Here is a 12,848-nt window from a genome sequence, read left to right on the forward strand (position 1 = left end):
TCTTCCATTTAATTTTTTAAGGAGGTTCCATTTAATTTTATCTTTTTTTCAAAGAAATTTTATTATCTTTTTATCACTTATATATTTAATTTCAATATCGTTTAATCATCACAACCTCACAAGTATTTTTATTCACGCTGTCATTTAATGATCGCATATATTTTTATTTCCTTTCTTAAACCTCGCGAACATATACACACACATTAACGTTTAGAGTAATATTTTATGTCCGTCTATCTGTTTTTTTGTTACGCTAATGCATATAATTTTTTTAGTGTTGCTTGGTTGAGTGCTACCTCACCAATTTATTTTAACTATTTTCCAATTTTATATATTTTTAAAATTTTTTAACTATTTTTCAATTTTTTCTCCCAAATCCAGTTGCTTCTACACTGCCGTTGTGGGCGAGTAAGATACTGTTTGACCCGGGTTTTTTTCTTTCAATTTCTCTACATTTTTAAGGAGAAGTTAGGCCAAATACAATATCAATTAAGTACTTACTAAAAAAAGTACTTTTTTTAATGCATAAAATTGAATGGAATGAGCTTTGGCCAAAAGTTGTTGAATGTTACTTCAGAAAACTACTTCTCGATAATTTATTTCACAAGTATCTCTCTTCAATTCACGTTGGGAACCTTTTCTTTTATTTGTTAATATTATATTTCAATATTTTTTTTCTTTCATTTAATTTTTTTTTTGAAACGTTCCATTTAATTTTATTTAAGGAGGTCCCATTTAATTTTATTACCTTCTTTTCAAAGGAATTTTATTATCTTTTTATCACTTATATATTTAATTTCAATATCGTTTAATCATCACAACCTCACAAATATTTTTATTCACGCTGTCATTTAATGATACCAAATATTTTTATTTTCTTTCTTCAACCTCACACACACACACACACACACACACACACACACATTAGCGTTTAGAGTAATACTTTATGTGTGTCTGTTTTTATGTTACGCTACTGCGTATAATTTTTTTTGGCGTTGCATAATGCGTATGATTATTTTTATAAAATTTTGATTTTAATTAAAAGTAAAAATGTAGATGTCTTTTCTTCAAAAAAGATCTAGATGCCTAAAAAAATTATACTTAAAAAAAAAAAATATATATATATATATATATATATATATATATATATATATATCATATCAAATGAGAGGAGTGTTATTATGAGAGATGAGAGGACTTAATAATAACCATTGGATCTTAATTAACGGTTGTGATTTAATTTTTCTTTAAATATTTATGGTGCGCCCTGAATCAGCACAACCCTCCTTGTGTGGCTTTCTCCATTTCCCTTATCCCGTTCTCTTTCTATTGCATAAGCCATAAGTGACTGCTCTTTTTACTTCTTCTATGTATTGTTCTTCCTTGATTTTTCTCTCTATAGAAAGGATCTCTTCAACGTTCTTCTGTTCCTTTCTTTCCTCTCCCTTAATTTAGGTTCAATAGAAAGAAAACGTAATAAGATTTTGTCAAAGAAAAGAAATATTATGATAGCTTTGGGAGAGAAATTCCAATTAGTTAGAGTAATTTTGTAGAAGACTAACAAATAATCACAAGCTGATAAGAAACAGGTCACGAAAATGGCAAGGGCAACCCGGTGCACTGAAGCTCCCGCATACGCAGGGTCCGGGAAGGGGTCCCACCATTTGGTGTATTGTATGCAGCCTTACCCTGTTTTTACACAAGAGGTTGTTTCCAGGACTTGAACCTGTGACCTTACAGTCACATGACAACAACTTTACCAGTTGCGCCAAGGTTACCCCTCAAACGGGTCACGAAAATGGAAAATAGAAAAAAAACATTCAATTGGGGTATGTATGATTTAGGTGGCCATAGAAATCTTCTAACAAAAGCAGTAAGCATTGCCATCGCCATCGCCAGCTAAAGGGTTCTGTACAAGTTGCATTGAGAAGCGTGTGCAGAGGAAAGATGAAGAGCTGTGTTTTTTGTTTTAATTGACTGCATAGCTATTGATGAAGTAACATGATTAGTTTAGATTCAATGGTTATTATTAAGTCCTCTCATCTCTCATAATAACCACTCCTCTCACTTGAAATGCCCTATATATATATATATTGTTTTTTTTTAAAACCAATTGCCTACGAATTTCCATTTTTGCCCCTAACCAATTATTTTAATTATTTTCTAATTTTTATATTTTTAATAACTTTTAATTATTTTCCAATTTTTATATTTTTAACTATTTTTCAATTTTTTCTCCCAAATTTAGTTGCTTCTACATTACCGTTGTGGGAGATTAAGGTATCGTTTGACCCGACTTTTTCAAACTTCTCTACATTTTTAAGGAGAAGTTAGGCCAAACACAATATTAATTAAGTACTTACTAAAAAAAGTACTTTTTTTGAAGGCATAAAATTGAATGGAATGAACTTTGACCAGAAGCTGTTGAATAACGTATCTTGTAAAAAATTGTTCCAAAAGAAAAATGACCAAATTAATGGATATTGCACAAGATTTCGAAATACTTTGTTATATACGAATAATGATGCAACTCTATTTGTTCAAGTACTATAAAAAATGGCATAAAATAAAGAGTCAAGTACACTGTGCACATGCGAAAGGGAAAACTAATAACATTAACACGCACAAGATCGATAGAGATTCTAATGCAACATTGTCTACTTTACTTTTAGATTTGATGATGAGTCCCATTTCACTTCATGTATGCTTCTACTTCCTCTAATAGCTTCATGTGTTCCATTTTCATTATCCAATGAAATTGACAATCTCTATTTTATATTTAACGTTTTTTTGCTAATTTATTTTGTGGGATCAATGATATAGCACCAAACCAAACTCTACTAATTTGAAGAAAAAAAACTCTTAACACAATTCACTGCATTGTACTAATTTGGTTCTCTATATTTCATCGTGATCAATTTTTCTGCTATGAAATCAACCTGATGTATCAATTCTCTAGACATGAACAATAAACTTTCAGAATAGATCAATTATATAGCGTACTAATTTGAAAGAAGTTGTAACACAATTGAAATACTCAAAAATATTGGCTCAACTGACATGGTAAATTCTATTGGTAACAGATAAAATATAGACTTGAATTTTGGGTCCCTTTAAACATGTGATCATGGGTTTGTTTCGTGACCCATGCATATGAGAGAAAAAAATCGATTGAAAGGGAATAAAATTGGTGTTTGGCAAACCTGAAAAGGAAATGTTAAATGAAAAGAAGGTTTGGGGTTTCTGCTTGTGCTCAAAATATGTAAATATGTGATTAACAAAAATTTATTTATTTATAATTAACATTTGCATTAGAATATGCTACTAAAAGATAACATAATAACTAATTAAACCTTTTTTTTTAATCAAAAATAAAAACTAATCGAACCCTTTTTTTCCTCAAACATAAAAACTAATTGAATGATACAGTGCTAAAAGATTAGTAATAACTAATTGAAGTTTCTTTTCCTAAAAACAAATAAACAAATTGAAGTCTTTTAATCATAAAATAAGATCATACATGTAAACTTTGTTGAAAGTATTATGTGTAGTTTGTTGAGATATTTCTGCTACATAAAATATTAGAAATTCAAAAAAAAAATTAAAGAAAATATTGAGTGGATAAGATCAAAATGTTGTTGAGATATTTATGTTAAATAAAATATTGGTTTTTAAAAATAGAAAAAATAATAAAAATATTGAGAATGAATGTGGAAGTGACACGTGGCATAACAAATCTTACTTTATACATATACTATTGATTGATTTAGAAATAAGGACTTGAAATAATAGTATAGGTGTTATCGTAAAATGATAGTATAGGTGATTAATAATATTAAAACGTTACTAGTGAAATAATAATATTTTAGGACCTGAAATATTATTATTAAAATCAAAACGCTACTGATTAATAATATTGAAACGAAAAGGACCTGAAAAAATAGCATATGTGATAATAGTATAGGTGATTAATAATATTAAAACGCTACTGTTGAATCGAAAAGAGAAAAAAAAATAGTATAGGTGTTAGTTCAAGGATGTGAAACAGAAACAATAGTATAGGTGTTAGTTCAAGCACCTGAAACTCGTAGGTGTTTGTAATGGATGCCAACAACAATAGTTCAAGGACCTAGAAAAAAAATCAGTAAACTCACTCGTAGGTGTTAGTTCCCTTTATATTATATATAAAAATAAAAATCTATGCATAAGTAAAAGTAAAAGAAACAATAGTATATGTGTTTGTCAAACCTGAAGAAAGAAAAAGCTTAGACCAAAAGAAGGTTTGCGTTTCAGTTTCTGCTCAAAATATGTGATTACGTGATTAAAAAATTCTCCTTTATTTATAGTTAAAAAAACAAACCGAAGCCTTTTTTTCTCAATGAAAAAAACTAATTGAATAATATGGTGCTAAAAGAGATAGTAACTAATTGAAACTTCTTTTCCTAAAAAAAAGAAATATTTAATGGATAGTATTGAAAGTATTATATATAGTTTGTTGAGACATTTTGGCTACATAAAATATTAGGAATTAAATATAAAATTAAATAAAAATATTTCAGGTCTTGAAATATTATTATTATTATTATTAAAATCAAAAAGCTACTGATTAATAATATTAAAACGAAAATAACCTGAAAAAATAGTATAAGTGATAATAGTATAGGTGGTTAATAATATTAAAACGCTACTGTTGAAACGAAAAGGAAAAAAAATAGTATAGGTGTTAGTTCAAGGACTTGAAACAGAAACAATAGTATATGTGTTAGCTCAAGGACCTGAAACTCGTAGGTGTTTGTAATGGATGCCAGCAACAATAGTTCAAAGGACCTGAAAGAAAAAAAAACAATCAGTAAACTCACCCGTAGGTGTTAGTTCTCTCTCATATTATATATCTCATATTATATATAAAAATAAAAATCTAAGCATAAGTAAAAGAAACAATAAAATAGGTGTTTGTCAAACCTGAAGAAAGAAAAAGCTTAGATCAAAAGAAGGTTTGAGTTTCAGTTTCTGCTCAAAATATGTGTTTACGTGATTAAAAAATTCTCCTTTATTTATAGTTAACAAAAAAACAAATCGAAGCCTTTTTTTCCTCAATGAAAAAAACTAATTGAAACTTCTTTTCCTAAAAAAAAGAAAGAAAAAAATAAAGGAAGATTTAATGGATAGTATTGAAAGTATTATATCTAGTTTGTTGAGATATTTTGGCTACACAAAATATTAGGAATTAAATATAAAATTAAATAAAATATTTAGTGGATAAGATCAAACGTTTGCTGAGATTTTTATGTCAAATAAGATGTCAAATAAAATATAGAAAAAAAATAAAAATATTGAGAATAAACGTGGAAGCGACACGTGACATAAAAAACCTTACTTTATATATATATTATTGATTGATTATTGATTGATATTATTGATTGATTATTGATTGATTGATTGATTACGATTTTTGAACTGTTTTTCGGATTAATTATTACTTTTAACAGTGTTCATAAAGGTATCTATTAAATTCTGTTATTGTTGGACACCATATTTGTAAATACCAACAATTGAACCCCAAACCCATTACACAAGTGCTCATTCTTCAATCTTGACCATTGAATTATTTAATAATATATCAATGGTGAAAAGCATATTTGTGTGTGGTACACAAAAACTCTTACTTGTGTATTCTAAATGCCACCATTTTAATGAACTAGTTGTTGTTTTTTTTTCTTTTTTCTTTTTCTCTTTTCTCATATGAAATAAAAAAAACATAATTTTGAATTTATTATTTATTTGACCTAAGTAAAATAAATACTCAATTAAAAGAAATTGCGCTGAAAGTAACCAAAAAAAAAAAAAACATAGGAGAATGGCCGTAGGGATAAAATAAAATGAAAAGGAACGCGAAAAAATAAAATGAAAAGAAGAAATTAGCGAGGAGGGGGATACCGCAGACGGAGCGATAAATCACAGATCTATCTATCTATTCATCGGAGAAGAAGAGAACATAGCAGAGCGCGTGCGTACTTCTCTCCGTCACGCGCTTCTTCGATTCTGGTTAACTCTTCTTTCCCCTCTTCTTTTCTTCCTTCCATTTTCCTGTATAATAATTGAGTTCCAGAAATTTTGTTCTCTTTCAAATCGCTATTTAATCTTATCATTCTTTGTCTCTTCCTTTTCGATTGCATAATTTGCATTATCATACAACAATTATATATTTTTTCAATTTATCACTCAAACCTATGATATTTTCAGCTTCCGCATTATTCAATTTTGAACTCATAAAAGTGATGATATTTTCAGCTTCCGCATTATTCAATTTTGAACTCATAAAAGTGATATAGATGATAACCATGTGTCGTTTTTCTTATGATTTGCATCCATAGGCTTATTCAATTAGGTTAGCATTTTCAAATGGTCTCGCAAGTGCTTAATTGATTATGTCATTGATAAGCTCAAATAAGTCAATCCAAACAGTTATGTAGTGTTCGCACGCTATTTGGTACAAAATGTCAAATAGCGGTTATAGAGGGGCTATAGCTACTATTGCATAGTGGAATTTGATTAAATCACCATTTTCCGCGATCTGCAATTGACAATACCGATGTCAAGTGTCTTGCTTCTTTTACAATACTGTATTTAGTTTAGTTTTTACACTGTTAAAAGAAGTGACGTTCATTTATTTGTTTTCTCAGAGCTCTGTGCTGGTTTTAACGGCTTTTTATTTCATGATATTGAGATTCCATGGCAAGCATTCCTGGAAAATTTGCTCCTTCTAATGGGTCTATCTATGTCTGCAACTTGCCTTATGGGACCGACGATAATATGTTGGCTGAATATTTTGGAACCATTGGAGTTATAAAGGTATGGAGTCTGCAACTATCCTACGATAATATGTGATTACTTGAATGGTTTTTTTTCTGTCCTTGCAAAGTGAGGTTTATTTGGGATTATCAAATGATTGATTTGCTTTTTGTTGCATTTTGTTTCCCATTTATGTGGTTCTGTTTATCTGTGATGCGTTCTATTTCCAGACTATCACTCATTTTTCACTTACAATTCATGTTTTGCAGAAAGATAAACGTACAGGGAAACCTAAAATATGGTTATATCATGACAAAGAGACGAATGAACCAAAGGGAGATGCTACTGTGACATATGAGGATCCACATGCTGCCGTGGCTGCTGTTGAGTGGTTTAACAACAAAGATTTTCATGGCAATACAATTGGAGTTTATATAGCGGAGTCAAAAAACAAGGATGACCTAACATATACTGCAATAGCAGACCCGGTTGTTGCTGGTACTGACGTCGGACCAGAGGAAACTGAAAGTGATGTCGATGGTGTTAATGGAAGAGGCAGAGGTCAAATTGATGCTTCCAGCAAACCATGGCAACAAGAGGGCGATTGGATGTGTCCGAATACAAGGTCTGTGATATGAGATTGGTGAGCAGCTCTTTCTTGCTCTTTTACACATTGTTTCAGTCATAGTTTTTTGCAGAAAGAATAACACATTTTTTTTGTCATAGCAGTTGCTCGAATGTGAACTTTGCTTTTCGGGGTGCGTGTAATCGCTGTGGAAGTGCACGCCCTGCTGGTGCTTCTGGCGTTGCAGGAGGAGGTGGCCGTGGCAGGGGACGTTCTGGGCCAGATGCAGGGGGTATTGGCCGTCCAGCTGGTGCAACTGCAGGGCTATTTGGTCCCAATGACTGGCCTTGTCCAATGTACGATTTTGTCACATTATCCCCACATTCTTTCCGTTGTCTGATTTATTTATACTTGTTTTTTTATTTTAAATTTTGTTTCTCAATTCTAATTCACTATTTTAGAGATAACAATTAACACGTATATATTTCTTATTAAGTTTGATAAACACGTTGCCCAGTTTCATCAATTGGGTTACTCATTACTTGTTGTGTTATATTATGTTGGACGTAGTGCTGGCGAACAGTTAAGCCACAAGTAAATTGAATATGATAATGAGATATATGTTTGTATATGTATAATACACAAAGACAACATACTCTTGTGAATGAACATGGCTCAGAGAAGAGTTAATGATACCTGTTTTCTTTAATTGATACCTCCTGATTTTGCACTTTGCAACGTTGGCTGCATGAGATTTGTTAACTTTGCTAAGGAAATTTTATAAACTAGCCAAATTGCGTCCCCTTTTGCATTGAGTATTAATTTCCCGACCCAATCTATAATTTCATCATCTACTATTCTAGTTCTCTATGAATTTTAAAGGAAGCAACCATCATGTGAGAGGTTGCTTGAGTGCAAATCTAGTGGCCTTTCCAATTTACATAAGGTCAACTGATTCTGTTACAATTTACAGCCAATAAGGTGCAAATCTTTGACTTTGTTGTTAACCTCTCCCCGGGTTCTGGTCCTTGTCCTCATCTACTGAACTTCTCTTTCCTCTGTCTCTTTTGTCCTTGTGGGTTGTGGCAGTTGATTTTGCATTTGGTTCCAGTTGTTGTAGCAAATTTAGGACTAAGATTGTACACTGTTGGAACTTGGGAGTGTAGTGCAAGTTGGCTATATGATATGGGGCTTACGGTCAGTTATATTATCACTAGTTTTATTCATTTTGAATGAGTCTTGCTCTGCTTAACTGAGAATTAGGCCGAGGCTGTTAACCGTACTTATACCTGACATTAAACTTGGAATTGATCTGCATGACGTGGCTTGTACAATTTTTTTTATTTTCCAACGAAAATTTTATCGTAATTATTTATCTTTCTTGTCTTCTTTTTTAACATAGGTGTGGCAATATCAATTGGGCAAAGCGGTTAAAATGCAATATTTGCAATACAAACAAGCCTGGGCACAACGAGGGTGGTGTAAGGTATTGTATTTAATTCTTTGTATACCTTCAAGTACATACTATTAGTGACACCTCTGATGCAGGTGAAACTACATTTTTTTGTTGGAAAATTTATTACACATTTTTAAAAATAAATGAAAACCAAGGTGAATGCTGTAATTTGTAAAGCAAATATTAGAAAATGAATTCCCTAGTTTTTATTTATTTTTTAATTGGCAAAATTCAGTTTTGTTAGCCGGGTCAGTATCCTAGATATGCAATGTGGATTGTCAGCGGTAGGATAGGACCAAGTGGCTATTTTGAACTTCTCTGTTCAATTATAATTATAATTAAAATATAACACGTCATTGAAAAGAAAATATTTTGATGCCAAGTGGAGAGTCCCGTTTATGGTAGTAAAAGATACACTTCTATGTCTTATTGTGTGTTAAATTCATATGCAATCCTGCTCACAATGATCATCATATTCACTTAATATATGAGCTAAACATGATTTTCTTTTTCAATACGCCGATGTATGTGATTTTGCGGCATTGTACTTTTTGTTCCTCTAAGGATTAAAAGTATTACATTATGTTGATCTCAAATGGAGTATCTGTTTATTTTCTCATTTGTTAAAAATCTCAATATTTGATATGTGTGGATAAAAGAAGATTTAATGTATGACATGGTTTGGCCTATCTTTGTCTTGGTTTCTGTTGAAGTCATGTGGTTTGGATAAAAGATGATAATAATAAAGACTGAACTAAAAACCAACCTCTATATATAGGGATACAAGACCCCTAATCCTAAATAAATAGAGAAATAAGGAAACAAATCATAGTAATAAGTAATATCGAAACTAATGCTATGATATGCTCTAAGATTAAAAATCAATCCAAAGAGAAATACTAAAATATATCTTCTTATATTCTATCAGCCTTCCTCTACCTTTAAGAATTGAACTATCCTCCACTCTCTTTATCAATGCTCCAACAGGTCTTCTCCACAATATACCTAAATCATCTAAAGACTAAACTCTACCATTTGTTCTATCATTGGAGCTTCCTTCAACTTTTTATGCAACGGTTTCTTTCATAATTATATCATGTATCGTGTAACTACTAATTGATTCTGCCATTGTCATCTTTATGATATCGACCCTAATTTATTGTTGGGGTTTTACTGCCTGTATTCATCCCCATTGCATCTATCTTGTATGATGAACCTGGGGTGCATAAACTCTGGTATAATATATTATCCTATTTTCACCTCTAAGCTAGGTTTTGTGCGCATCATGCTAAACTTTCATTCCATATACTTGTCTTTCATTCCTGTTTTCAAATCATGTTTCCATGTCTCTATCTCATTGATTTCAAATCCTGTTTCCATATACTTTTTCAGTTATTGACTTTAATTTTTTTTCCTCCAAATCCGAAATGTTGGAATTTCTAGGTCGTAATCTCTCCCTTCATTTTACATAAATACATACATACGGGCACTGTCATTCACATTTTTTTAATAAATTGTGTTTTGAAATTACTTTGCTAACTTGGGTTACTTTCTTATTAAACAGAGGAGGGCGAGCTGGAGGTTACAAAGAGCTTGATGAAGAGGAAATTGAAGAAACTAAACGTCGCAGGCGGCAAGCTGAAGTAAGATTGATTTTAAGACAATACATGTTATATATAAATTGGCTCTGGTTTTATGATTTTTTTCTTACTGTCAGGATGATGGTGAGCTGTATGATGAATTTGGAAACCTTAAGAAGAAATTCCGTGCCAAAACACAGCAATCTGAAACTGCACGAGTGCTTCCTGGTTCAGGGCGTGCTGGTTGGGAGGTTGAGGATCTAGGTAATGTTGCACTTCTAGAATGATCTGTTGTCTGTAAATTATTTACAAAGCAAGCTAATGCTGCAACTTTGCAGGCTTGTCAAGCTCTACAATCCCCCTTCCCATTGTCTATCACACTTTCTCCACATGTTCCCTAACATTGTTAGATTACAATTTTGAGTTATCATTATGGCTATAGCGGGACTACCATTTTCAAATACTTTCATGGTCTCCTATTATCTTTTTGTTATTTTTTATTAGTCGTTCCTTTTCGGCATTCTTTTTGCAACTGGTTTATTGTAACTTTTTTTATTCAAATCCTGCATACTATTTCAAAACATATTCTTAGATGTCGTGATGTATTTATATATTTGCTAGTTGCTTGCCGGACTCGAGTTTGATGGTCCTGCACAAATCTAAATTATACTGGCTGTTGGTTTTAAGTATTTTAAAAGAATATACCATGTTGCCATAATTTGCTCATGTAAGGATATGTAGAGATTCTAGGTTCAAGTTATGCCTGTAAATATCCAATTTACAAAATGTTACAGAAGTTATTGTGCCACTCTGATATGTGATCATCAACATGAAATTATGAATCAGTTGGACATGCTCTCTAACCAACTTACTGTTTATAATACCGATGGCAGGGATTGACAGAGATGCTACAGAAAAAAGCAGAGACAGAGGAAGAGAGTCAAGGGACCGTTATGATGGAGAGCAGAGAAACAGAGAGCATAACGAGGAGAGGCAAAGCAGTCGAAATAGAGAGAGGGACAGGGGAAGAGATCGAGACAGGGATTATGGACGAGAACGGGACCGAAGTAGACACCGATATTAAAAATAGCAGTAGAAGTGCATTCTGATGTCTTGACTATGGTTACGTGTAACCTTTTTTGCGAAGGATTTCAATTGCTTTGAATTAAATCCTTAAATTGGGGATTGATATCCTGCAATGCGATGAATGCATGGACCATTTGTATAACCTAAGATATTTGTGTTGTTACAGTATTTCCATGGACAAATTTCTATTTGAGAATATGAACATGCACAATAGACTGAACTTAGTTAGTTTGTTGTCCGTCATTTTTGTGTATCTTGTTTTCTGAAATAATAGTAACCCGGTGGAATTGACAAAAGACCACAGGTAAACGGTATGCTAAGAAAATGCTGGCTTTTCCAGGTGTGGTATTTGTAAAGATAATTTGATGTTTAACTTCAGGGTGAGCTAGAATGTTGCAGTCGGCGCCCATAAAAGAGAGTCTACCTATTTGGTGCGTGAAAGATTCACCTCTTTTAGCCTTAACTACCAGATAAATTTCTTCCATGGTTAAGTGTAGTGCAAGATTCACAGTCTTTCATCTCTTCCATGTACGAGAAAAATTTTTGTTGGTATTTGCTCGTATTGGTATGACATCAAACCATATGTTGACAATTCATTTGTAAGACTCGGAGAGTGTTGAATTTAGTCAATATATGATACCATCAAAATGAGTTATTTTCGTGCTTTTAAGCAAGCACATGGACTAACTTAAGACAAACTTAAAAATAACAACAAAACACAAGCAAATAAGATAACAAGAAAAACATAAAACACTACAAATATATTAGATGTCAAACAGGTATCGGTGGTGACAAACACAAACTTGCTATGCTAACTTTGTAAGGAGGCGCTTTGTGATCCATGCAATTGGGGTTGCATCCCTAGGGGTCAGATTTAGAGGCGATGAATGATATGTAGATGGATCGATAGATCAATCAAATAGAGTTGTTATGATACATCGTTGGGATGCAATATTGTAGGGAATTGTTCTTTCCCTACGGTAATTATATATTTTTACACTGTCAAATAATTTATTACAAACCAAATAGCATAACATATATTCCTTCAATAAAAAAATCATATTCTTTTTTGACATAAAAAAATCATAATATGTAATGTTGAAAACTATTAAAAAATTCTTGTCAGAAAAAGATGACTATTAAAAAATTTAAAAAGAAAATTGCAACTGAAAGAGATTCTTGAGGAAAAGTGATTATAATTTAACTTTTTATAAAAATATTATTTAGTTATTTTTTAAGAAAAGGCAAGTAAATTCCTTCAAAAAAGAAAAGAAAAGGCAAGTAAATAAAAAAATTATGGAAAATAGAAAACACGTGCAAAACAAAGACAGTAAGATACGTGGAAGCACGCGTGTGCAAAGAAACAAGA

General features: G+C 31.7%; 1 protein-coding gene across 2 annotated transcripts; it reads left to right on the forward strand.

The window, feature by feature from the left end:
• The first annotated feature begins 5,901 nt into the window (after window positions 1-5,901).
• TAF15 (TBP-associated factor 15) lies at window positions 5,902-11,722 on the forward strand. 2 transcript variants are annotated; one of them, XM_085702828.1, is made up of 8 exons: window positions 5,902-6,045; window positions 6,684-6,852; window positions 7,062-7,417; window positions 7,522-7,713; window positions 8,760-8,843; window positions 10,378-10,456; window positions 10,531-10,657; window positions 11,287-11,722. In XM_085702828.1, exons 2-8 carry the CDS (start codon window positions 6,733-6,735, stop codon window positions 11,475-11,477), a joined length of 1,149 nt encoding a protein of 382 aa, XP_085558954.1. In that variant the 5' UTR covers window positions 5,902-6,045; window positions 6,684-6,732; the 3' UTR covers window positions 11,478-11,722. The 2 variants fall into 2 exon arrangements, with proteins under 2 accessions (XP_085558954.1, XP_085558955.1); XM_085702829.1 differs by having other exon boundaries at window positions 6,728-6,852.
• Window positions 11,723-12,848: the final 1,126 nt, after the last annotated feature.

This window comes from Medicago sativa, chromosome 4, assembly GCF_051527215.1.
Source record: "Medicago sativa cultivar Bolivia chromosome 4, Bolivia_mono, whole genome shotgun sequence".
NCBI lineage: Eukaryota > Viridiplantae > Streptophyta > Magnoliopsida > Fabales > Fabaceae > Medicago > Medicago sativa.